This window comes from Palaemon carinicauda, chromosome 11 (assembly GCF_036898095.1).
Source record: "Palaemon carinicauda isolate YSFRI2023 chromosome 11, ASM3689809v2, whole genome shotgun sequence".
NCBI lineage: Eukaryota > Metazoa > Arthropoda > Malacostraca > Decapoda > Palaemonidae > Palaemon > Palaemon carinicauda.
The window spans coordinates 19,553,847-19,580,383 of NC_090735.1; the positions used below are offsets into that span (position 1 = coordinate 19,553,847).

At 42.4% G+C, this 26,537-nt stretch overlaps 1 protein-coding gene across 5 annotated transcripts in view; it reads right to left on the reverse strand.

The window, feature by feature from the left end:
• LOC137649990 (dmX-like protein 2) overlaps nucleotides 1–26,537 on the reverse strand; it is a 232,196-nt gene that overhangs the window by 185,962 nt on the left and 19,697 nt on the right. For all 5 annotated transcript variants that reach the window (XM_068382995.1, XM_068382994.1, XM_068382993.1 and 2 more), the window contains exons 7-15: nucleotides 22,352–22,537; nucleotides 20,501–20,661; nucleotides 19,029–19,198; nucleotides 14,717–15,285; nucleotides 13,738–13,912; nucleotides 13,297–13,473; nucleotides 11,937–12,097; nucleotides 2,886–3,087; nucleotides 2,330–2,495 (exon numbers count right to left, since the gene is read on the reverse strand). In XM_068382995.1, the coding sequence (XP_068239096.1) occupies nucleotides 2,330–2,495; nucleotides 2,886–3,087; nucleotides 11,937–12,097; nucleotides 13,297–13,473; nucleotides 13,738–13,912; nucleotides 14,717–15,285; nucleotides 19,029–19,198; nucleotides 20,501–20,661; nucleotides 22,352–22,537 (1,967 nt within the window). The remainder of the gene's footprint in view (nucleotides 1–2,329; nucleotides 2,496–2,885; nucleotides 3,088–11,936; nucleotides 12,098–13,296; nucleotides 13,474–13,737; nucleotides 13,913–14,716; nucleotides 15,286–19,028; nucleotides 19,199–20,500; nucleotides 20,662–22,351; nucleotides 22,538–26,537) is intronic.

Here is a 26,537-nt window from a genome sequence, read left to right on the forward strand (position 1 = left end):
GTGTCCGATCCAGTTCCCTGGAGGACGAGGACGCGGCTCCCGTGGGCTGACCCGACAGCGGGAACCGTTCCTTAAAGTCCGAGGGCCGCACCAGCTGGGCTGGTTCGGCCAGGCTGCCAGTAAGGAAGCGCGGTTCCCCCGCTGGGTGGGGTGAACCGGCGGCTTCGCGGTCTTACGCCTTCCTGCCGAGTCCTTCTCGCGTTTCTCCCTGCGAGGGTCATAACTATGCTTGGAGGATGGTCTCATTGGCGAGAACTCCCTGGACCGCCGGTCCGGGGAACACTGTATCTCCGACTCACGGGGTACAAAAACCCAATCGCCATCGGGTGACCTACTCCTCCTGTGTTTCCTTCGTGGAGAACGGGAGCGCCTCCTGCTGTACCTGGAACGTGATCTTGAGCAGGAACGCCTGCTCCTGGACCGCTCCCTCCGATGCCGATGTCTCCTTCTGGCTTCTTCTCCCGACGAGAAAGACTCCTCCGAAGAGCCCGACGTCACTGTACCTACCGTACGGCGGGCGGGAGCGGGGACCGCGGGGGACTTCGCGACTCGTTGTGTACCCGAGGTAGAGGGTTGCAGGAAGGCTTCAGGGACTTCCGTGAGAGGGGTTGGAAACGAGGGTTGGCGCCCAACACTAGGGAACCAGGAATCCAGGCCCTCTTCCATCCGCATAGGGGACCTACCTGGTGTCTTAGGAAGCTTCCAACCGAAGGCATCACTCCCTGCGGAACCTAACTTACCCTGGTTGTCGCCGCCTGCCGAAGAACCTGAAACACAGGCCCACGAAGGGGGCGAAGACACAGAAACAACATTGCTACCCCACAAGGGGTCATCGGAGGAAACATGCCCCCAAGCACAAGGGCCGAGTCTCCAGAGCTCCCTGACACAGCACTACCGGGCTCCTCACTAGCCCGAGAAGGCCCCGCAACCCCCACTTCACATTCACCAGACTCCTGGGGAAGAACGCTCGGTTCTTTCCCCACAATGGACTTACCTCGTCCCCTACTCTGGGTAGGGGAAGGAGAGACAGAAGCCCCGTCGGACCGTTCACTGGGCGACGGTAGCGGCGAAGAAACACTAGCTTTCCTGGGTGAACGCTTCGACGCTTTCTTCTTCTTCGTGCCGTAACGCACCCACTGAATATCACTCCAACCAACACACTCGAGGCACGTATCCGAAGACGAACAAACTTTGCCCCTACAGGAAGAGCAAAGGGAGTGAGGGTCCACTTCAGGCTTAGAGAGGAACGCTCCACACGATTTTCCGGCTCTAGGCCCAGGACAACGGCGGATCTGCTCCATAACGCACAAACACGAGACACAGGAACGCAGGGAATCAAAGGAATACACTTGGGAAGCACAAGGAAGGGTAGTGAACACACAGGAACACAAGGGATGAGCACAAGTTACCACGCGGTAAACACGTGGGACACACGCGGCGCACACAAAGGGTCGAGAGAGAACGAGAGCGACGTGGTGACACGTCGCGACCAGAGAACTTACTGACGATCACGACCCAGGCGGACCTCGACCTAGCGCAAAAGCTACCCTCGGGGCACATTCTCTTACGCCCGAGATAGCCCTCCATAGAAAACGGGTTTTAGGGTATCCTACAAAACTCTGGTCGGTAGAGAGGAGATTACAGGTAACTCCTAAGAAAGTAGTTCGAGGTAAGTATTCGTGTTGGAACAAACACAGATTACCAAACAATTCTTCTTCACCCACGGGGTTACTTCACCAATTGTTCAGTTTCCACTTTCCTCTTGGTAAGGGTAGAAGAGACTCTTTAGCTATGGTAAGCAGCTCTGCTAGGAGAGGGACACTCCAAAATCAAACCATTGTTCTCTAGTCTTGGGTAGTGCCATAGCCTCTGTACCATGGTCTTTCATTGTCTTGGGTTAGAGTTCTCGTGCTTGAGGGTAAACTCGAGCACACTATTCTATCTTATTTTTCTTCCGCTTGTTTTGTTAAAGTTTTTATAGTTTATATATAGGAGATATTTATTTTAATGTTGTTACTCTTCTTAAAATATTTTATTTTTCCCTGCTTCCTTTCCTGACTGGGCTATTTTCCCTGTTGGAGCCTCTCAGCTTATAGCATCCTGCTTTTCCAACTAGGGTTGTAGCTTACCTAATAATAATAATAATAATAATAATAATAATAATAATAATAATAATAATAATAATAATAAACAGAACATTCTTTCCACTTGTGAAAATAAGACAAGCAATGGCTCCTACATACTGTACAGCTATAAAAAATTGTTGCAATGAAAATTTTCTATTAGATTCATACTAATCATATCATTGTAAATTCTCAATGTGTAATACCTGCATCAGAGCCTCTTTCCCCTTTAATGAGCCCTTCTTGAAAAACATGAAGGAACTGAGTATTTTGCCAATCATGTGTAGCATCTCCAATGGCATCTAACTCAATAATGCACCCGGGTCGAGCTGTTGATTGTTCGGACACTATGTCAAATATATCGGATAAGTTCTGAAAAAGAAATGTATATGACAAAAACTGCAGCAAAAACATCTCCCATGAACTCAGGATTCACTCAACTGATATCCAATAGCATTTGTCGTTGAATTAATTGTTAACCTTATACACTTGATTTAAATTCAAACTCATTTACAACATTCTTACATTCAAATTATATTAATGCAACTTTTCATATACATTATTAAGTTTATACTTGACACTTGATCAATTAGCTTGTATGTTTGAACAATTACTTTACACTACATCTGTATATCTAGCTTTAAATTAATTTTTCAAATTCAGACAATAATTAGTAGCCATTTGACACTGATATAAAACCTATAAAAAATATGATTTATAACCATTAGATGAAAACATGGCCAGATACTCCAAACATCTTACCACTTGTCCAACTTGTTCTTGCAAAGAACTGTCAGTTGAAAGACTCAGTGTTGACTCCATCATCTGCTTCTTACGTTCAGCAGTGGATATTTCGGCTAAAAGTGCCCGACCATCTATAACAGCCTGGTAAACACGTAAGCATTCACCATCTGAAGCAACAAAGCACGCTGAAGGGGAGTTGGAGACGGTACCCAGAGTAGTACTGGAATTGATAAGTCTATTAGTCAAAAGCCACACATACTGTACTACATTTATTCATAGGTATGAAATTTTGATGATCAACACAATGAAACAAGAGAATGGTGAAAACTATTCATATACTGATCAAATTATTAAATGAAAATTGCAGTTATATTAGTCGCTGTAGTCATTGGTATGTAATAATACATACCAATGACTACAGTGAATGACTAAACAATGCAATTTAAGCATGTAATTACTGGTTTTCAAAATCAACTGAACATCTTAAACTAGTTTAAATATCTTATATAAAAATCTTCACACGATGGATATACATTTTATCCCACTAATAAAAATCAATCAATATAACAACAATAATTCCCTGATAAACAGGATAACAAAATTTTGATAAGCCCAGAGTATACGAAACAGCAACTCTCTTATGGTTAACACTATTTATTAACAACTAATCAGGTAATACAGTACATTATTTTCATGAACATAAGATGATATCAAAGAAATAATCATGAGGTTAACAGGTAAATGGAAGACAAATGTGACACTTGGTAAGGTTTAAGGAGAAATTTTGAGGGGTACAGAATTAGAATCTCGACCAAGAAGGAATAGAAAAGATGGAAAAATATTAAAGGGACATATATAAAAGATAGGCATGGGGTTATTAATGTTAAAAATAAAGAAATATTGAAACAATGAAGATGAATTTTGAAAATGTGCTGAATTAAGCAAATGCACAAGATCTGGAGGCAAAAAGAAACCTTGGAAAAATATAAAATGCAAAAACCTCAAACCCTCTGGAATAACAAGGGGCTTAATAAAAGCTGCAGCATCTTACATGAACTTCGTAGAACATACGAAAACCTGATGAGGGAAGAAATAGGACCAGAAGGATAGGAAGTCTTAAAATCACAAATTTTTAGTAATTTGTATTTCTCCTAACATACTTACCTAGAACTACCTTCTTAGGAGTTACTGGTTAACTCTACCTAACCGACCAGCTTTTTGTATAGTTTATCTCCCTCTTCCCGTTTTCTACGGGGTCAACCTCTGGCAGTGTGGTACGTGCCCCGAGGCGACCCCGGGGTCAGGCAGCGTGCTAGCTCAGGTCGAATCGCCAGTAAGTTTCGTTGGAATAGGTATTACTCGATCCTGCAGGTTCTCAGGGAAGGATGGGAGGGTCATAACCCGAAGGTAGTTCTAGGTAAGTATGTTGGGAAAAATACAAATTAATAAAAATTTGTGATTTGTTCCAACACGGTTACTTACCTAGAACTACCTTCTTAGGAGACTTACACTTTAGGAGGTGGGAGTGTCCTGCAGGGATCAGGATTCGACGGGGAGGCACGCGAGAGAGGGAACCTCTAAGGAGGTCTTGATTCTAAGACCACTTGAAAACTGCACGAAAAGTAGGGGAAAACTATCCAAAAAACTCACTTAATGTCTAAATGGCTTACCTTTTTCAAAACCAATTTCTTGAAGGTTATACCTTTCCGTGATTAAGGTCTTCTCCTCATCTTCCTGGCCCGTTCGATCTGGGGAAGGAAGGAAAAAGGGGAGGGGGGGTAAAGTTAAGGAAGGAACTAGTGTCTCTTGGCATTAACACCCCCGGTTACCCTGGGGCTATGACCTTAGATCTCCTGAAGGGCCGACACGATCGGGCCAATAGAAAACTTGTCCAAGGATTTTCTTGTACAATCTTTTAGATAATGTTCCGTGAAGGTGGACTGTCTAGACCAGGTCCCAGCCTTCAGGATCTTACCCACAGCCATGTTCTTCTCGAAAGCCAGAGAGGTGCTCAGAGCCCTGATATCATGAGGTCTTGGTTTTCCAGGGAGAGGGGTCCCAGAAGCCTCGTAGGCCCTCTTTATCACTAGTCTCAGCCAAAAAGAGATGGAATTTTTCGAGACCGGTTTCTTCACCCGGCCTGTTGAGATGAATAAATTTTTTATCTGAGGGCGGTAATTTGCAGTCCTTTCCAGGTATTTTCTTATAGTTCATACGGGACATAAGAGGAGATCCTTCGGGTTGTCGGATCGAGGGATGGCTGGCACCGAAAAACCCTCGAACCGAGGATCCCAACATGCTGGGTTCTGCGTTTTCGCCACAAAACTAGGGACGAACCTAAAGACAACTTCCCTCCACCCTTTGGAGTGTGAGACCTCGTAAGAGAGGCCGTGTAATTCGCTAACTCTTTTCACCGAGGCCAGGGCTAAAAGAAAAGCTGTTTTAAGGGTGAGTTCTCTGTCTAATATGTCCCTGAGAGGTTCGAAGGGCGGCTCTGACAGAACTTTGAGAACTCTTGCTAAGTGCCACTGCGGAACCCGTACCTCCTGGGGGGGACATGATTGCTCAAAACTACGGATGAGCATCGAGATGTGCCTCGAGGCTCCCAAGTCAATGCCTCTAAGGAGGAAGACTTGACCTAGGGCTGCTCGAACTCCTTTGATGGCCGGGATGGACGAACCCACGTCGTCGGGGGGACATGATTGCTCAAAACTACGGATGAGCATCGAGATGTGCCTCGAGGCTCCCAAGTCAATGCCTCTAAGGAGGAAGACTTGACCTAGGGCTGCTCGAACTCCTTTGATGGCCGGGATGGACGAACCCACGTCGTCTCTCAGGTACACCAGAAAGTCTGCAATGTCCTGGATCGACGCCCCTAGGGGCCTGATGTTTTTGGATGCACACCACTTCAGGAAGACTGCCCACTTCGCCTGGTAGACAACTGCCGAGGAACGCCGTAGATAATCAGACATCCTTGTCGCGGTTCTCGATGAGTATCCTTCTTTCTTCAGGAGCTTCTCGATAACCTCCACGCGTGAAGGCGGAGGGATCGAGGGTTTTCGTGCCACCTGTGAAAATGAGGTTGTCGCCGATCTGGTCTGTCCGGAAGCGGCCAAGGAGGACGAAGAGCTAATTCCTTTAGGTCTGCGAACCAGTCTCTCTCCGGCCACCAGGGCGCTACTAAAGTCATCGACAGGTTGGACGACACTCTCACTCTGTTCAGCACTTGCCTGATCAAACTGAAGGGAGGGAAGGCGTACACATCGAGACCGTCCCAGGGATATTGGAAGGCGTCCTCGAACGCTGCTGACGGATCTGGGATTGGAGAACAGAACACGGGGAGTTGGGCATTCAGACGTGTGGCGAACAAGTCTATCACTGGGGAGCCCCACAGTAGGATGACTGCTCGAGCTACCTCCGGGTGTAGGGTCCACTCCGAACCTATCACTTGATCCGCCCTGCAGAGGCCGTCGGCCATCACGTTCCTCTTCCCTGGAATGAACCTTGCCGTCAGTTCCAACCCTTCTTCTGTGGCCCACTCCAACAGTTCCGTGGCTAGGGCGCAGAGGACCTTTGACTTCATGCCTCCCTGCTTCTTTACATACGCCACTACTGTGGCGTTGTCGCACATTAACGCCACAGTGTTCCCTCGCAGTAAGTGTATGAACTGTCGACACGCCCTTAGAACTGCTATCATCTCCAGGATGTTTATATGGAGAGACGCCTCCTCGCTAGACCACTGCCCTTTTGCTGATTTTCCTAGCAGGTGCGCTCCCCAGCCCTCCTAAGATGCGTCCGTGAACAACAGCATCTCCGGGAGGTCGGAGGCGAAGGGCATTCCCTTCTCTGTGTTTGACCTGATGCTCCACCAAAGAAGGGTCTCTCTCGTCTTCGGGAGGACTGGCACTACTTTGTGGGGCTCCTTGCCTTGGACCCACGACTCCTTTAGATTCCACTGTACCGGGCGGAGCCTGAGTCTCCCTTGCGGTACTAATTTTTCCAGGGAAACCAGATGACCCAGTAACTTCTGCCAGTCCTGGGCCCTCCTGGGTTGTCCCGTCAGGAAGGGTTGAAGGATACGTTCCAGGTTGGCCAACCTTTCTTCTGAGGGGAAGGCCCTTACTAACTGGGTGTCCAGGACCATCCCCAAGTAAGTCATCCTGGTGCTGGGGACTAGCTGGGACTTCCCTAGGTTGACCGTGATCCCTAACACCTTTCAGAGGTCGAGCAACATAACACCTTGCTCCTTCAGTTGTTCCCTTGAGGCAGAAAGCAGCAACCAGTCGTCCAGGTACCTGAGTAGTCGAATGCCTTTCTCGTGTGCCCACGCCGAGATCGCGGCGAACACTCTCGTGAACACTTGCGGGGCCGTCGAGAGGCCGAAGCACAGGGTCTTGAACTGCAGGACACTGGACTCCCATTTGATCCTGAGGAACTTCCTGCTGGAGGGGTGCACGGGGATTTGAAAATAGGCATCCTTGAGGTCGAGAGACATGAGGAAATCCCCCTCCCTCAAGGCTGCGATCACTGTCTTGGGGGTATCCATCTTGAAATCCGTCTTTGAGACAAACTTGTTGAGGGCTGAGAGATCTATGACTGGCCTCCACCCTCCTGTCGATTTTTCCACAAGGAAGAGCCTGCTGAAGAAACCCGGTCCGGGGTTCTCCACTGTCTCCAAAGCTCCCTTGTCGATCATGGCCGCTACTTCCTCTTGTAGCGCCGACCTCTTCAAGGAGTCCTTTGGAACCAGCCAATCGGCCCTCTGGGCTGGGATGAGAGGGGGAGGCTCTTCTAGGAACGGGAGTCTGTAGCCCTCTTTCAGGACCGTCACCGTCCAGGGATCCGCACCAAGATCCCGCCATGCTTGCCAAAAAGGTCTGAGGCATCCCCCTACTAGGGGCTCCTGCGGGAGTAGGGAGCCTCTCTTCCTACCTTCACCTGGAGGAGCGGCCAGATCTACCTCTCCTAGCGTTACCATAGGAGGGTCTGTAGGCTGACTGAGGGCCTGCCGTGGTCCTACGGGTGGGCTGTTGCAAGGCTTGAAGCCAAGGGGCTGAAGGAAGATCTCTTCTGGGCAGCAAGGGTGTGGCCTGTGAGGAGTGAGGGACGTCCGTTGGGGCTCTCCTAAACGTGGCTTTCCTCATAGGCGGGGGCCTAGGTTCCGCCTCTCTCACTTTTCTCACCTTCTCCATAGTATCTTCCACCAACTAGATGGGGAAAATGTCATTCCCCCACACGGAGGAATTTCTCAGTCTCCTTGCTTCCCTGTCAGGCAACTTCCGCACTAGCTTCCTCAATACTGTATCCCTTTTTCTCAGGACCCAGTTCGAAGCTACCGACAGAGACTGGGACGATAAGAATTTAAAAGCCTTGCCCCCAGAGCTAACAAGATCCCTCAGCATGGCCTGATTTTCTGGTAGGGAGAGGTCGTGTGATGCCTGAAACCCCACCAAAGCGCACGACCACCAATCCAACCAGGAGGACACGTAGACCAGGTCCTGAGCCATGTCCTCCATCATAGATGCTTCCGACGGGGAAAAGCACACGGGGGCCGTGGATGCCCTGTCTTCCGAGGTTCCCTGGTTCAGCGCGGTCACCGCTGCTTCCACCGCGATGCCCTTCGGGAACGTAAAAACGTTTCTGGGATTTCAGGCCCGGAAGAAGTTTGGAGGAACTCTGGCTTCTGGGGGCCTCTGCTAGTCCTGCCAAGTATCCATCAATCTGCTCCATCCCCAACTTCATGTTTTGAGCGAGAGGGAGAGACAGAGATGGCTTTTGTTGTACCGGACTGTCGATCATCCTGGACAGTCCGGAAAGTACTGCCTTTGCAGCTGAGGGCTTGGGCTCATCCAACCGGTGGTGTCTTCGAATAAGGGCAAGAACCTTACGGTAGGAGGAGATGTCGTTCGTCGAGCACTCCCCTCCTTCCACCAGGTCTTCCGTCACCAGGTCCTCCGTACGGGGGTACGCCGTGACGGTGGGAAAAACAACGCCCGACGGGCCTGCCAGTGGTATGGGCTGCCCCGAGGGGACGAAGGCATCCGTCATGGGAGTACCAACGTCCTCCGAGCCTGCCAGCGGTATGGTCTGCCCCGTGGATACAAAGGCATCCGTCATGGGAGTACCTTGTTCCACGGGGGGCTCCGTGGATGGGGGATCCATGCGGACCGACGGGCGCCCTTGGTGCTTAAGGAAGGCCTCCAAGGTGCCCGTGGTCGACGCTAAGCCTTCCTTTGTACTCCTTATATCCTTCCTAAGGGAAGAAGGGGCGGAGGCTACCGTAGGGTTAAACATGACACGGGGGTCCCGGTTCGAGCCCTCCCGCCGGGTGGCTAGTACGAAGGAGGAGCTAGGAGGGTGACACAACGAAGGCGAGGCTCTAGGGAGCCACCCGGAAGTGGCCGCGGCTGTGGAAAACCTAAACAGCTAGCTCCGGGGCACTGTGACATTCACCCAGTCCTTTGACTTACTCCTCTTCGCTTTTTTCTTAGAGGACTTCGACCGTTTCCTACCATGCCTCGAGCGGGAACGAGACTTTTTCTTCTTGCGGGATTTCTCCCTCTTCCTTTAGTTAAGGTTCCTGTCTTCGTCCTCTGATGACGAAGAAGACGAAGAGTCCGATGACGATGACGACGACGACGACGACGACGACGACGACGAGGATGAGGACGGAGATCTCCGACCGACCGACACGCCCAAGACCGTGGGGGGAAAATCACGTCGTTTCTCAGGTGCGGGCGGTTGCAGAAACACGGGGGGCTAGCGTAGCCGAGGGAGCCGGAGGGGTCCCCGCGAGCCCTTTACAGAGCCATTGATCTACATCCTCTCTAACGGGAGACCTGAAGGGAGTCCTAGGTTTCACCCACGTGGCGGGGTCCGAAGACGACGAACTACCTTTCTCCATGTCTCCCCCGGCGGTTGAAGCACCCGAAACACGCCACGAGGCAGGTGAAGTATCGGCACTCGGCCTACCTCACATAGGATCTTCCGAGGCGACGGGACCTGCGGGCACCAGGCCCTCGCCTCCTACCCACACTTCCGCACTCCACTCAGGCCCCACACATGCCTGCCCCACACTGGACACATCCCCCACAGGAAAATCAGACTCTTGGGGAAGGGCAATGGGCCTCTTCCCCACAACGGACTTACCTCGTCCCCTACGCTGGGTAGGGGAAGAAGGGCGGGCGCTACGGTCTGCCGAGGCGTCTGGCGAACCTGCAGGCGAAGAAATGCTGGAATCTTTAGGCATCTTCTTAGCTGCCTTCTTCTTCTTCGTCCCGAAGCGCACCCACTGGATCTCAGTCCAATCAGCACACTCCGGGCACGTAGAGGTAGGGGAACACGCTTTCCCCCTACACGTGGAGCACAGGGAGTGGGGATCAACCTCAGGCTTGGAGAGGAAAGCCCCGCAAGACTTCCCAGCCACAGGCCCAGGGCAACGACGAGGATGCTCCATAACACAAAGCTAACACACCAAGAGACACAAGGATGAACGGTAAAGTGAAAATGAAAACACGTGGGCAACACGCGGTAAGCACAAAGGATCGGGGGACACGAGGGTCGCACAAGGTAAGAGAGAGCGCGCCGAGATGTGTATCGCGTCGCGACCAGAAACTTACTGGCGATTCGACCTGAGCTAGCACGCTGCCTGACCCCGGGGTCGCCTCGGGGCACGTACCACACTGCCAGAGGTTGACCCCGTAGAAAACGGGAAGAGGGAGATAAACTATACAAAAAGCTGGTCGGTTAGGTAGAGTTAACCAGTAACTCCTAAGAAGGTAGTTCTAGGTAAGTAACCGTGTTGGAACAAATAATGGTATAAGCCTACAAATGGAAATTCAAAAGGGATAATACTTCTTGAACATGCTATGAAAACAAGAAAAAATGTACAAGAGGAAAGGTTGATATAAACTATAATGATTGATAAGTCAACATAGTTTCTTGCTTGAAAGATCAACAACAAAAGTTGTGTTAATAATGATGTAACACAAGAAAAAGTACTGTACCATAAAAAAAGTGAGAAGATTGTACCATATATTTGTAAATCTAGGAAAGGCATTGAACCAAATACTGAAAAAAGGCAATCAAATTGGCATTACAAGTTAATGATGTTACTTTACCATAACACTAAGTTCATCAAGTATCAGTGCTAAACCCTTTGGAGTTTACCATAGTAATGGAGGAAACTATAGAAGGCCTAAAAGGGGTCGCTTATAGCTGTTGTATGCAGATGACATAGTAATAACAGTAGAATTCAGGGAAGATGCAATGGAAATGTTTAAAAGGTGGAAGAGTGGAATGTCGAGAGAGGGTTGAAGACAGCATAAAGTAAACAAAGCTAATGGTGACTAGTAAAGGAAATAGTACAATCAAGATAGGGATTATTTAGATACTTTAGGAAAGGTATAGGGGTGATCACTGTACTGTGTATCAAATGTAATAGATGGTGTCACAAGAGGTGCTCTTGACATAAAAGTCTACAGAAAGAAAGAGAATAAGATTTCAGAATCCCAAAAAATATATCAAAAGTACTGTAAATGGGGAACCCTACTGTGATAGATGAGCCAGTTTTACAAGAGGGAGACTATTTCTACCACTTTAGACATACACTATGAAAGAGGAGTTAAGATAGCACTAACAGGGTAATAATAGTACAGATGAAATAAAAGAGATTGCCACACTGCTGGGAAATGACTATATCCCATTAGTATATGGAAGAGATTGATAAGGTATGACCTTAGAATGTTAAAATTTGATGGGGGAAGAACAAATCAAACAGAGGAATTGGTGAAGAGATCTGGTCTTCAGAAGCTGGAAAAAAGGCTGAGAACTTGAAAGATTGAGATGGTTTGGACATCTAGTGAGAAGGGATGAGGAACATATAACAAAAAGAACAGTAAATACGAAAGTGACACAAGACACACTTGTTGGAGGGCCCCGATAATCATTGAAAAGGTGATACATCAAGACTAAGTTCCCATATGTGTTCAGGATGACACAGTGCAGGATAGAGGAAAATGGAGTGAATGATGATAAAACTGAATTCCTCCACACCACATCAAGTCTTACCTTGGTAGCAATGTAGGTATCCAAGCTGCATTGGAGAAAGCTGAAACCTGAGGTGAATTAACTCTAGCAAGTTCAGTAACACCTCCAGATTTACTTAGTGGTCCAACTGCATCTACACGCCAAAGAATAAGTTCACTGCACCAGTCTTTGTAGGTTGTATCCTATGGTAAAAATTTTGAGAGGGATGATTAAATTTTCAAGAGGATTTTTCCTATAAATCATTCCAGTCTCTACACTATGAAACTGAAATCATGACAGCAAATATCTAAAATCCTCTTTTGCATCTTTATATACTGTATTGTACTATACAGTAGTTCATTGTCGTCTTTGCTTTATTGCAATCATTCATTCCTTATTTCCCAAAACAAAACCTTAAACACATGCATGCAAGAGGGTTCTCTTTAAAAGTTTCAAACAACTACTTGGTCCTAAACTCAAATCAGGATGTACTGAATATTTTTTAAACATTTTAATCCTCCTTACAATTATCATTTGCTTTATGGTGTACCGAATTCTTTTATAATAAATGTATTATTATTGAAGCTCCTTCCCATGACATTTTCTTAATTTTCTCAATACTAACCAGGAATACATTAGTTGATACTAAACTCTTCCTTTCTACCTTTGTTTTGAGTATTTTTTCTCCTGTCTGGTCTTCAGCTGCTGATTCTCATCATAGTTTGTTGGACAAAAACTTATAGTCTATTAAATTTCTTATTCCTAATCTTGATATCAATATCTGGCACAGACACTCAGTTAATTCATTATGCATGTTGCATAATTTTTTTCATAATTCTGATCATCCTTTGCATTTAGATCTTCCCAAACTGTACCATACTGTTTGTAATACTAGGTATGCAGTTAATTCTACCGGTGTTACCCTCTCCATAATAAGGCTCAACACTAGACAGTATTTTACAAGTTTTATTCCCGCTGTGACCAGATTATGGAATGAGATTCCTAATATGGCAGTTGAATTGGGGAACTTCTGAAGTTAAAACTTGCAGTGAATGTTTTTATGCAGAAAAAGTTAACATAGTCTCTCTTTATAGATTATATATGACATCTATTTGAACATTATTACTGATTTTAAGATATCTTATATTTTCTATTCAATAATTCTCATATATAGTTTATCTATTTACTTATTTCCTTTCTTCACTGGGCCACTTTACCTGCTTGAGCCCTTGGTCTTATAGCATCCAGCTTTTACCAATTAGGGTTGTAGCATTGCTAACAATAATAATAATAATAATAATAATAATAATAATAATCATAATAATAATAATAATAATAACGATAATGATAATAATATTATTAAAAATAATAATAATAAGACAGTAAGCAAAAACATGCATACCTGAATACATATCAAAGGAGTATCGTCAGCTGTGGGCATTTGAGCACTGGTTGGAGACACTTCACGTTTATTATGATGTGAGGTTGAAAGCAATAAAGGGAGCACTGGGTGACACTTCATGTCATTTAGCTGGAATCGATGACCACACACTCTTGTAAAATGAGATATATTCAGGACCTAAAAGAAAAATGACAGTGTTATAATTAGCCTAATAAATCCTTGAAGCTTACTTTTATTTGTAAAACAATGTATTTCTACATCGTGAGATTCGACAGAGAAATAATGCCAGTACTAGTGTACAGATGGGTATGGAATTTATTTGCTTAAAAACTGCTAAGCAATACTTCTATTAAGATAAAAAACTACCGTACTTGACTTTATTAGATGTAATTCTCAAGGAACTTCAATAAAACACTAACAAATTTACTTTTATTTTCCTACCTGTGTGAATCTTGAGCCTTCAGCAACCGTTAGGTGCCAAAGGTTGAGAGACCCATTGCTGTGTTTAGTGGTCATTGATATGATAGGCGAAGGGTTACTGAAGCTGCTACTTTTATCCCGATCATCGTTACTTGTGAGGGTTAAATTGCTCTTGCTTTTGTTCTTTCCTCCTCGCCTGCAAGTTAACGAAAAATGCGGAACTACTTAAAGGAAAATGCTGAACAAGTTGAGGAAAAATACTCAAAAAGTTAAGGAAAAATGCTGAACAAGTTAAGGAAAGATGCTGAACCACTTGAGGAAAGTGCAGAGCCTTTCTATCTATTTACCATGGCACTTCCCCCAATTTTGGGAGATGGCCGACATCCAAAAAGAAACAAAAGGTTCAGCACATTTCCTTGATGTAATAAGTCTTAATAATTACTAAATGGAATTCCAATCAGATTCAAGCCTTAATAATCACTATATAGAATTTCCAAATAGAATCAGGTCTAGATAATTACTAATGTGCAAGGGATTTTTAAATAGAATCAAGTTTAGATTATTATCAGTTGCATATTCAAAACTGAATTAAGTCTTGACAATTATTACATAAGGCAAATACCATTACATAAGTCCCAAATCCCCCATTTGATAAAAGCAAACTCAGCCAAAAGATGGTAGATATCCATTATTAAAAACAAAGCTATATTTCAAAATTAACTCACAAAAATGTACTACTGTATCAGGAAAACCAACAATTTCCTGTAAATTTTCTTATAGAGTTTTTTTGTAAACAATGTGAACAAAAGCAATTTATTAACATTATAAGGGAATTTAGTTTATGAATCTTACTAAAATGTGGAAAAATCAGGCAAATTTTCTTTTCCTGTATATTTACTGTCAAGCAAAAATGATAAAAAATGATTTCCACAACTTACATATCTTAAGCAGTTATTTGGTAAAATTGATAAATGAAATAAATACCTTGGTAATAACTTACATTTCTTCTTCATGAGCTAATTCTAGTTTAAGAAGCTGTTTCAGGAAGGATGGGGTCGTTCCATTATAAATAGCGAGATTAGGAGACATAGTCATAGCATCTCCCAAGGGCAATGCATTTGGTATACGTGCACTGAATGAAACTTGAGCTTGTCGAAACGATCCAGGATGATCATCTAGAAAATCTACAATCCACACCAATAGGGATCCATCTACAGGATGTATTGAGAACAAAACATCAGAGGTCTGATGCCAATCCCGTAACAACGTTTCAATTCTTCGATCCAGAGCGTCACCTAGAGCGGAAGTTGTTGCTGTGGTCACATCAGTTGCAATGGATGTTGTTGAGGTAGCTGCACTGAGAGGCTGGTGAGAAGAACGTACAGAATGCTGGCTCGGGACATCGTCCTCTTCCACACTACGTGCACGCACTGTCATGTGCGAGGGGGTTCTAGAACCGAGGCGCATTCCTGCCCCCATTCTCTGTTTGTTATCATCTGGATCACTTACTTCGCTCTGTCGATCATGATCCAGAGAGATTGTTTCTTTTTCCATAGCTCGTCGACTTATCTGAGAATTTTTATTTTTCAGTTCAGTATATTAAAAGAGGTCACTAAAGTAATTTAAAATACAGTAGGATTAGTTTCAATGTAACATTTTATGGTAAAATTAACTAACAGTAGTTTCTCAAAAACTTTTTTACTATGAAAAACTAAGAAAATATCTAATATCCACAGATACAAATCCTTTGAAAATATAATTGTAAGTGAATCCCAGCAGGTTATATAGTAACCCCAGAATCTAACTACCTTATTATCTGTAATAAAAAGGTGAATCCAATTACTTTGTAGGTAATGAATATCATTAGTGACTTGGTGGAAAATAAAGAGTAAAGGGTAATGAAGGTTAATTCTCAGTTAACTGTGAGAAAAGGGAAGGCAATGATAGACGGGTAAGGTAATGGACTTCAGAGAGATTGCCACACAAAATAGTTAGCAATTGATTACTTAGTTAAACTCTGGAATTACTCTTCACAGGATTTGGAAACTGGAGCTAGAGGTAGGCAAATCAGCTCTCAAAGTGCTAGTGGGGAAAACTCTGTAGTTGCCTTAAGACATAAATATTAAAAGTGGGTGAGTAGTAAGATGGCATAAAAGAAGTGGGGGAATGTTGGTAAAATAGTGCTAAAAAGTGGGTAGTAGGTCCTCGGGTTACGACGGTCCCGACTTACGCGGTTTCGCCGTTACGAACGCGCCCCATAAAAATATAAAAATAATATTAAGCGTCGTTCCGTCTTACACCGTTAGCGTCGTAAGCGACGTAAACAATTGCGAACTAGTTTCTAGCGCGCGGTGGATGAATACGCTTTGCGGTGGTTGTGGGCGAGGAAGACGGCGTCGCTCAGTTCCACTCATACGCCATTTTTGGTTGTGATTGCCTGTTCTTTCTCTCACGTGTTTGATCGTTTTTTTGAACTTTTTGCCCTTCATTATGGCTCCAAAGCGCAAGGCAGATTCTTCTGATGGTAGTGCATCGAAGAAAAGGAAGGCCATCACCATGGAAGTGAAATTAGACATTATTAAGCGGTCTAAAAACGGTGAAACGCCAACGAACATTGGCCGATCGCTTGGCCTTAGCCGTTCGACCGTGGCTACTATCCTTAAAGATAAGGAGAGCATTGTTGAACACGTAAAAGGATCTGCTCCAATGAAAGCAACAGTGATAACGAAACAGCGTAGTGGTTTAATTATCGAAATGGAAAGGTTATTAGTGCTTTGGTTGGAAGATCAAAATCAACGGCGTATTCCAGTGAGCTTAATGGTTATTCAAGAGAAGGCTAAAAGGTTGTTTGAAGCGTTGAAAAAAGAAAGGGGGGGAGAAAGTGAAAGTGAAGAGTTTTCGGCTAGTAGGGGTTGGTTTATGCGATTTAAGGCTCGGGCCAATTACCATAATCTTAAAGTGCAAGGTGAAGCTGCTAGTGGGGATGAGAAAGCAGCAAGTGAATTTCCTAAAGCGTTGGCTGAGATAATTAGGGAGGGGGGTTATTCTGCTTATCAGGTGTTCAATGCGGATGAGACAGGTTTATTCTGGAAGCGCATGCCTAACCGCACGTACATAGCAAAGGAGGAGAAGTCAGCACCCGGTCATAAAGCAGGCAAGAAGAGGCTAACTTTGCTTCTTGGGGGAAATGCTGCTGGCGACTTCAAACTGAAGCCCATGCTGGTCTATCAGGCTGAAAATCCAAGGGCACTCAAGGGAATTTGGAAGAGTCAACTCCCAGTCATTTGGAAGGCAAATAAGAAGGCATGGGTGACACTTGCAGTGTTTGAAGACTGGTTTTTCAACCATTTTGTACCTAGTGTGGAGCGGTATTGCGCCCAAAAGGGTATCCCCTTTAAGGTGTTGCTATTGCTGGACAATGCCCCTGGACACCCTGCCCAGCTGGGAGACTTTCACCCTAATGTGAAGGTGGTTTACCTTCCACCTAATACCACGGCCCTTTTACAGCCTATGGACCAGGGAGTGATTGCTTCATTCAAGGCCTACTACCTCCGAAGAACAATTGCTATGGCATTACAGGCAACTGAAACGAAGAAGGACTTGACTCTGAAGGACTTTTGGAAGTCCTACAACATCCTTGATGCTATTAAGAACATTGCTGATTCCTGGGAGGAGGTGAAGGTTACAAACATGAATGGTGTTTGGAGGAAGCTATGTCCTCAATTTGTTAATGATTTTCATGGGTTTGAGGACACAGTTGACCATGTTATCAAGAACATTGTTGCCCTGAGTAAGGAAACCGATTTGGAGATGGAGGTTGATGATGTTACGGAGCTGCTAGAATCTCATGGAGAGGAGTTATCTGCTGGGGACTTGATACAACTGGAGAAGCAGATCATAGAGGAAGAGGAAGAAGCCCCCACCCCAGACCCTAAGGCTTTCACAAGGCAGGGCTTGTCAAAAGGTTTTGCCGAGATACAACAAGCATTGGCAACTTTCGAGGCTCAAGATCCCAACATGGACAGGTTCACCAGGGTTTCCAGAGGTGTCATGGACTTACTGCAGTGTTATAAGGAGATTTTGGATGAGAAGAGGATCCTCTCTGTCCAGTCTAACCTGGAGCGGTATTTTAAGAAAGTAGAGAGAACTGCACCCTCTACATCAGCTGCCTCTACTACTCCAGATTTGCCTGCAACAGAGCCTCTACCATCAACCTCAGCTGCCTCTATTGCTACAGAGCCTCTGCCATCAACCTCAGCTGCCTCTGCTTCTCCAGCTTCTCCACCACCTCTTGTAGGCTCTTCACCTCCAGACTCGCCTGCCCCAGCTTCTCCAGCATCTTCTGTCTCACTTCCAGAGAATCCTGATTCACCTGCCCCAGTTTCTCCAGCATCTTCTGCACCTTCCTCTCCACAATAAACCAGTCTCTCCGTCCCTTGCAACATCCCTTCCAGTGTGCAAGCCAACCATAGGAATAAGGTAAGGAATTGTTCTCTTTTTTTTTTATTGATATTTACTTTAATTCATGTGGTAAGGAATTGTTTTCTTTTTTTTTTATTGATATTTACTTTAATTCATGTGGTAAGGAATTGTTTTCTTTTTTTATTGATATTTACTTTAATTCATGTGGTAAGGAATTGTTTTCTTTTTTTTATTGATATTTACTTTAATTCATGTGGTAAGGAATTGTTTTCTTTTTTTTATTGATATTTACTTTAATTCATGTGGTAAGGAATTGTTTTCTTTTTTTTTATTGATATTTACTTTAATTCATGTGGTAAGGAATTGTTTTCTTTTTTTATTGATATTTACTTTAATTCATGTGGTAAGGAATTGTTTTCTTTTTTTATTGATATTTACTTTAATTCATGTGGTAAGGAATTGTTTTCTCTTTTTCTAATATTGTTTTTATGTCATTTGATACATTTTATTATAGCACAGTATACAGTAATACTTTACAGTACAGTACAGTACGTATATTTATGGTGTTCCGACTTACACGGAAATTTGGGTTACACCGCGTCTTAAGAACGGATCAGCGTCGTAACCCGAGGACCCCCTGTATAGCTGGGGGACAGAGATATTTCAAATACCCATTATTGATTGCTGTATTACACCATACAGGGTGTGCTAATGGTACTAACACCCTACAGGGCTTCTCATTTGCTTGGGAGATAACAGTTTTCAAATAAACACCTGTCAGTAGTATAAAGTTGCTAGCTAAGAAAATTAAGAGCTAAAAACACAGGGGATGACGATATACATTTCCATGGTAATTGCTCTAGAGGACTCAAAAAGATCCATAAGCTTACCTCTAGTAGAATATTTTCAGCCTCTGAGGTAAAGTGCATCTCTTTATTATTCAACCAGTGGATGACAAAATTTTGTTCAGCATCTCCACAAGTTGTTATTCCACTGAGACTCGGAACTAGAGGGATATCTGTTTCTGCATTGATTGAGGCTGCTAGATGGAACTGGAAACCTAATAAGAATAAAATGAAACTTATTTATAAAAAGGTAGAAATACAGAACAAATTGTCAAAATAATCATAAAAATAAGTTCCCAGCTATATAGTACAATACTGTATTAATATTGCAATCAGAAACATATAAAAGAATAATGAAGAAAAGAAGTCATGAGGACATCATATAAAGCGTGACAACTCCAATTAAAATGTAAAAGCACACAAAATTTTGAGTCATTGCAATAACAATCACAGATAATAAAAATGATTATGACCAAATAAACACAGTATTTGTATCTCAGCAAGGGGCACTCAATGATGGAAAAGTTAAATAATAAAACAATTTGAGATCTTAGAATTCTCACCTATCCCCTAAATACAGTATTACTTATTCATCCTGATCATCATTCTACAATTAACCTCTTTACCCATTTCTTGGTTAAAAGAAATTCAATTTAAGGATTTGTTAAGCCTCTTCATATACTGTCTTTGAAGAAATCAATGTCTATCTAGTTTGAAAGGTACACTTTTGAAGACTGTGTATAGTCAAGAAAGTAATAGCTCATTTTTCTAAAAGTATCATATTTGCTTTAAGAATTATTTCATCATGACATAAGAAGTAGATAAGAAAATTTAATCTTACCAACACAATGATTTGATCTAAAATTTTTGTATTTTATCTTATCCTGATTCTACCATCCCCTCAAAATTCTTAATCTAATCTTGTCAAAGACACATTGGATTATAAGAATCCTACCAAAGGTTAATTGATAACATTTATTGTGTGTAATTTTGATTAAAGAGGCTTGAAAACATTAATTGACGGTGCTTGTGAAAGATCCCTGGCACGCAATAATATCACAAAGTTAGAACATGGAAGATGTGAATAGGGAATTTTCCTCTTTTATTTTTTATAACTATTAAAAAGGAAAATTCTCCATATAGCTGACCATTTTGAAACTGCTGAATTTCAATAAACATATTCCTAAAAAGACAAGTATGGAAGAGGAAATCTGGAAGCCCACTTTTGCGTACGCTGCTCCAACTCTGTAAGGCGTGACTATAATAATGCAAAATAAATCATTTGGAAAAAAAACCAGCACTGAAGTCAGCAGGTGACAAGAAATTAAGAGGGCTGTAATGTTGGTGAAGCCAGGTGGAAGAGTCACAAATACAAGATGGGCAACATAACACCCACATCATGAGCAATAACGATCGATGGAATCATCCATACATACATAAAACCTTGAGGATAATTTGTTTTGTACAGAAGACCAAGAAGTTTAATTAAACAAGAATAAGACTTGAGAATAAAGTACCTGGTGTTATTCCTGTAGCATGGATACCATACATGTGAAAATCATGCACTGAGTATGATGAAGGGATAGTTGGTAGGGGCTCTGAACCTAAACTCCCCAAATTTCCCATTAGTACAGGTCCACCACCTTTGCCAGGTGGTCTTCTCAGCTGGAAACAAGCCCTGAAAAATGACAGAATATCTATACTTTTCAAGCTTACCCCAAGAAAACTAAGTAAATCATTCCAAGAGAGATATATTTCTACTTCTCAAAACAAAGAATACTAAGTAAATCATTCCAAGAGAGATATATTTCTACTTCTCAAAACAAATAAAAGGTTGAAAATCTATGGAGGAGGAGTTGAAAAGGGGCAGACAAAACTAAAATTCACAAAGTAATAATGCTAAAATGTGAGGGACATTGTTTGGAGCCAGAAGTGAAAACACAATATAGGTCTTGAATAGATCAGGTTTCGACACCTGAAGAAGCTACTTAAAACTATGAAGTATCATATAATACTGTAATACATAATAACCTAACACTGTGAAATGCTTGGGGTACATGTTAAGACTTGAAAAATAAATTCTAGTCTAGATCAATTATAAGATAACTCTGGTTTAGATCAATTAATATACTCACCATTACTTTTCACTACCATACTAATGTTTTACGTATTACAATAAGACAAGAGAGACTAAGTGAAATTTATAAATCCTAAGAGTTTTATTGACTTCAGAAGTTCAAACCTGCAGCAAATGTGTTTATGTTGAACAGCTTGATATAAGCCTCTCTACATAGTTTATACAAGATGTTATTAATCTCAGGATATCTCATGTTTTTATTCATTACTTCTCCTTTACAGGATATTTATTTCAAATTTCCTTTTCTCACTGGGCTACTTTCCTTTGTGGAGCCCTCGGGCTTGTAGTAGTCTACTTTCCCAAATAGGTTTGTAGCTTAGCTATTGATGCTAATAATAATAATAGTAGTAGTAGTAGTAGTAGTAAAAGTAGTGAGCATATTCTTAAATCTCAAGATCTGAAGATCATTAAAAATAAATCACCTATGGAAATTTGACATGATACACTTCAGGGTTTTAATGATGAGTGTGAAAATAACTGTGATTAATTAACCATGTACTGTCATATTACTTTGCGATCTTAATTATACTTTTGTATGGTAAGTAGGACCACGATGCACAGTTCATTAAAATTACATAAAAAAATAAAACTATTAATGAATAGTGAAGGGAGTTCACCAATTACCCCCAAAAACATAGGATACAAAATTACAAGACAAGATTTTATGGTAAGTGTGAGCAAGATAGGTCTACCCATTGTTAATAAACAGTAAAACATATTCAGCATTTACAAAATTATCAATCCTCTGAGAATTTATTTAGTTTTTTAATGCAATTTTCAGTTTCTTTCTAACTTGATTCCTTTCCTAATTACGCTACAAAATGTCCACATCAATAGGTTGAGGCACGACGTCACTGCTCACTGTAAAACAACTTGCAATAAACGAGGCCATCTGAAATTTGTCACGGATGGGATTGCCAAAGGATTAATTTTTTAAAATGATCATTTATAGAAGCTTTTTCACACCTGGTAAAATCCTAGCAGAAAATAAAAAATATAAAGGCAGATTCAACCAAAGTGGCAGACTTTCAGAAAAAAAATGAAGTTTTCCATGTGACTTTACATTATTGTTTTATGACAGCCCTACAAGATGCTAGAACATTAAGATTCAAATCAGAGTGCAGCATTCCCTAGTAGCTATCACTTCAAAATAGATGATTCCAAATTTTTAAATGGTATAGGTGATGTGAAATGAGATTTTGGTGAAGTAAAAACAAAAAGATAAAATTACTTCATATGTTTAAGTCTCTGCATGAAACGATGCTTGTGACGATGAGTTCGAAATCTAGGATTCTGGGCAGCTATTGGATCAAGATGGTGTAAAGAAACTAGGCCATCATCAGGTAACACAGTCTCTACCCATACACGACTTATGTTGTCTCTACATGATGTCACAAGCATGTTGCTGACACTCCCTCTGGAAAATAAGGTAAGAAAGTATGAGTTACCATGAAGTGAAAGACAAACTTATTAAGATGATTATAGCAAACATTTATCTAAAGATGTCTTTGAGCTGCTAAGAATTAATATGGAACATGAACAAAACAATTCAGTTTCAGAATGAAATCCCGTAAGTGTATAAAAGTTCTAAAAAGGTACTGTATGCTAAACAAGAATGCTAGTCTGTAAAGGAACCTAAGAAAAAGACCAGACTTTTTTCATTTCTATAATTACATTTCTTAAGACTTCAAATCTTTTTATTCAGAGTCAAATATAGACATATAATACATAGTATATATATTATTGTACTGTGCAAAACTTTCAACACAAATCTATAGAGACAAGCTCTTTTTCAATAGACCTTGTTTAACATATCCTGAGAGAACAGTACAATTCTGAGCATGGCTCCACCTGTCATGATTTAAAACAAAATATAAAGAACTTATCTGTAAAACATTAACTTTCTCATTTTTCAAAACACACATAATAGTGTACACATCTAACATGTCACTAGTCTAAAAACTCAGCACAGATTTATGCATAATTTCAGAGGCTTCCAAAGAATCATTCCACAACATTGCTAATATATTCAGATAAGATGAAAAGTGGACTAAGTTATTGAAAAGCCATAGAGAGAGAGTTAGTATCAAACTGATAATGAGAAGAGCAATAAATAAAAGACAATGCAAAAATCTAGCTGCTAAAATGTTACACATTCTAAGGGTAATTAGCAATTTTCCTAACTATACAAACATGTGTCATTTAATAGGAGATTGATTCAAACACATCTGGAACTCGACAAAACTCAAGAAACACATCTGGAACTTAACAATTAAAACTTATAGCAAGGTGTCAGCATTAATGTATAATTAACAGGGAACTCCCGCCCACTATTACCGGTACAATGAAGTTACTTTGATTGACTCTGGGACTTTCAGGGGATATGATTGCAGGAAATAGAGTTAAAGGACTTGGGTTCATAGTTGGGAAAAATAAAATTTACTTTAAAATTTGTGAATTGTTCCTACACAAATAAAAACCTTCGACCTTTAATAGGAGACTCATCCTTGGGTGGGAGAAAGTCTACATTACCAACCTGGCTAGCTAAAATCCATATATTGCAAAGGTGTGGAGAATAACATCCTAGACCTCTCGTGAACCAGGGTCGAAAGTATTATCATGTTCATGGCCCAAGCAACCAAGGCTGTTGCAAAATCACATCCCTTCTTAAACTAGTAAGTCAGTCAAGTAAGGCATAAACAATTTGATGGATTTGACTGTACATATCCATCTCCACCCTTGTAAGGAGGATGGTGGAAAGAACACTTCTATTTAAGCTCAATAGAAAAGCTGCTTGCTAAAAGTTGATGCTTACCTATATCTACATTTGTCCAGCTACATAGGATTCAAACAGTTATACCACAAGGGAGGGGAAGAAGAGAGGAAAAGGGCAGACCCTCTCAATCTCTACCTAGAATTATGTTGTAACCGCTGTCTTGGACGTGATGCCCGATTGAAAGTGTGTCTAAAGACCTGCGAGTATATTCCCGCAAACAAAGTGCAGTAAAGGTGGTCTGACTCTTTCATACTCAAGTGTCTACAATCTGTACCACTGAAAGATTTTTATTAAAGGCAAAAGTAGTCCCAACTCCTCTGACCTAATGAGAATGCACCTTAACTTGTCCTGATTTGCAAGGGGATCTAGGGCATAATGCTCAATTAATAGTGCTACAACCAAAAGGAGATGGTATTTTTGGCAGATTTTTACTATACCAGTGTTTACAAATGGCTTTTGTAACCTGGGTTTGGCAACCTGGGTTATTTTATGGAAGCACCTTTGATCCCTTACAGGACACCAAAGTGCTGTAACTCATCCAGATCATCAGTTACTTCCCTAAGCGAAAACTTTGAAAGGAGGAAAACCTGAAATCCAGGATTGACTGATTTTGAGTTTTCCCTATGAAGTCAGGAACTAAAGATAAAAAGCCCTGTTTCCAGAGCTTAAATTGAGAGAACAAGTACAGGAGTCTGTGTAATTCACTTACCCACTTCATTGTAGCTAAGGCAAGCAGGGCAAGGTCTCTATCTAAGGCTCACCTCAACAGTTAATAAGGAGCTCTCTTCAAAGACTTCAAGACCTTGGTAACATCCCAAGATGGAAGTCAAATTTCATCGGAAGGACACGACTACTTCATACTCATGATAAGTACAGATAATTCCAACAAAGAGGAAATATCCACTTCACTCAGTCTCAGTACCTGGCTCAGGACTGAACGATACCCATTTACCACTGAAACCGAGAGGTGTCTTCCCTTTCGTTGGTAAGCTACATGTAAACTAAAAAGTCTGCTACTAATGGAATACAGGGTCCAAAAGAAGTATTCCTTTGACATCACCAACCACAGAAGATGGGCCACTTTGATACACATCAGTAGAGGATTTTCAGAGACATAGTGACACGCCTCGTGCTATCTCACTCGAAAAGCCTCTCTCTTGCAAGAGGTGCTATATAACCTCTACCTGTGAGTGATAGGGATTCAACTGAGTTGTGGAATCACTAAACGTGAGGCTGATGGAGCAGGTTGTGCCACAGAGGAAGCTCTACCGGACTATCCACTAGTAGAAGCAGAAGGTCCAGGTACCATTCTGCTTGAAGCCATTTCAGAGCTACTACAGTCAACTTTAGGTTTTGGGATGAAAAAACCTTGTTCATAATCCTTCAGGAAGATAAAAGAATGGAAAAGCATACACATCGAGGTTGTCCCAAGGATACTAGAACGCGTCCTTGAGCGCTGCTACCGGGTCTGGTACTGGTGAGCAGTAGACTGGCAGCTTTCTGTTGAGGCTTGTAGCTAACATGACTATTGTCAGGGAACCCCATAAAGTCAGGGGTTTTACCAATGCCTGGGGATGTAAAGACTATTCTGACCATTCCGACTCAAAGTGTCTGCTATGACATTCCTTTTTCTGGGAATAAATCAGGCTGAGAAAACTACAGCGTTATGGACTGCCTATTCGTGCACCAACGGGCTTTTTACCAGAGAGTATGTGCTGCCTGAGATATGCCACTATAGTTGCATTGTCCTTTATCAATGCTACTGAGTGACTGATCAAAAGAGACTGTAAATGCTGAAGAGCTATGCAGACTGCTTTCAACTCCAGAACATTGATATGAAGAGACTTGTTCATAACAATGGTCACATGAGGAAAAGTCTCTTTATATCAATGTTCTGGAGTTGAAGGCAGTCTACAAAGCACTTTACCATTTCCAATCTCTTTGAAGTGTCTGTAAAAAGATCTGGAGGGAGACGGGGGACACTCTAGGGAAGACCCCCGAAACTGGTTCTCCTCGTCTAGCCACCAAAGCACGTCGAGTTTGGTGCCGGGCTCGATTGGTACCAAGGCCAGAGGAGATCCTGTGGTTTGCAACCAGTGTCCCTCTAGACACATTTGTAACAATCGTAGCTGGAGACGACCATGAGGAACAAGTATCTCTAATGATGTCAAGTGACTTAGTAGCTGTTGCTATTGTTGTACTAGTAACTATTCCCGATGAAGGAAAGGATGAGCTACTTTCCTGAATTGAGTTACTCTATCTTGAGGAAGATAAACTTTCCCTGTTACTATATATGTCCATGCCCAGGTATATCATTCTTTGCTTTTGAGAGAGACTAGATTTCTCTAGATTTGTCACAATCCCCAGATCGAGACAAAACAATCATTAGGGGGCTCCCAATCCAGGGATCGCGCACCTCAGAAGAGCACACTCAAGTGCAAAGTGGTGTGACATATGGGAAGAAGAACTTGTTCCTCTGAGGAATCAAGCATTAGGGCTAGCCTTTATTGGAGTGAGTACCCTGAGGCCCTAGGGAATTCCAAAAGCAAAGCAGTCATCAACTGGAACCATATCTGAAACTTTAAGAGACTCCTGTTTTGTTAGGGGAAACAGGTTTGTCTCCTGGCCTTGAGACTTGCCC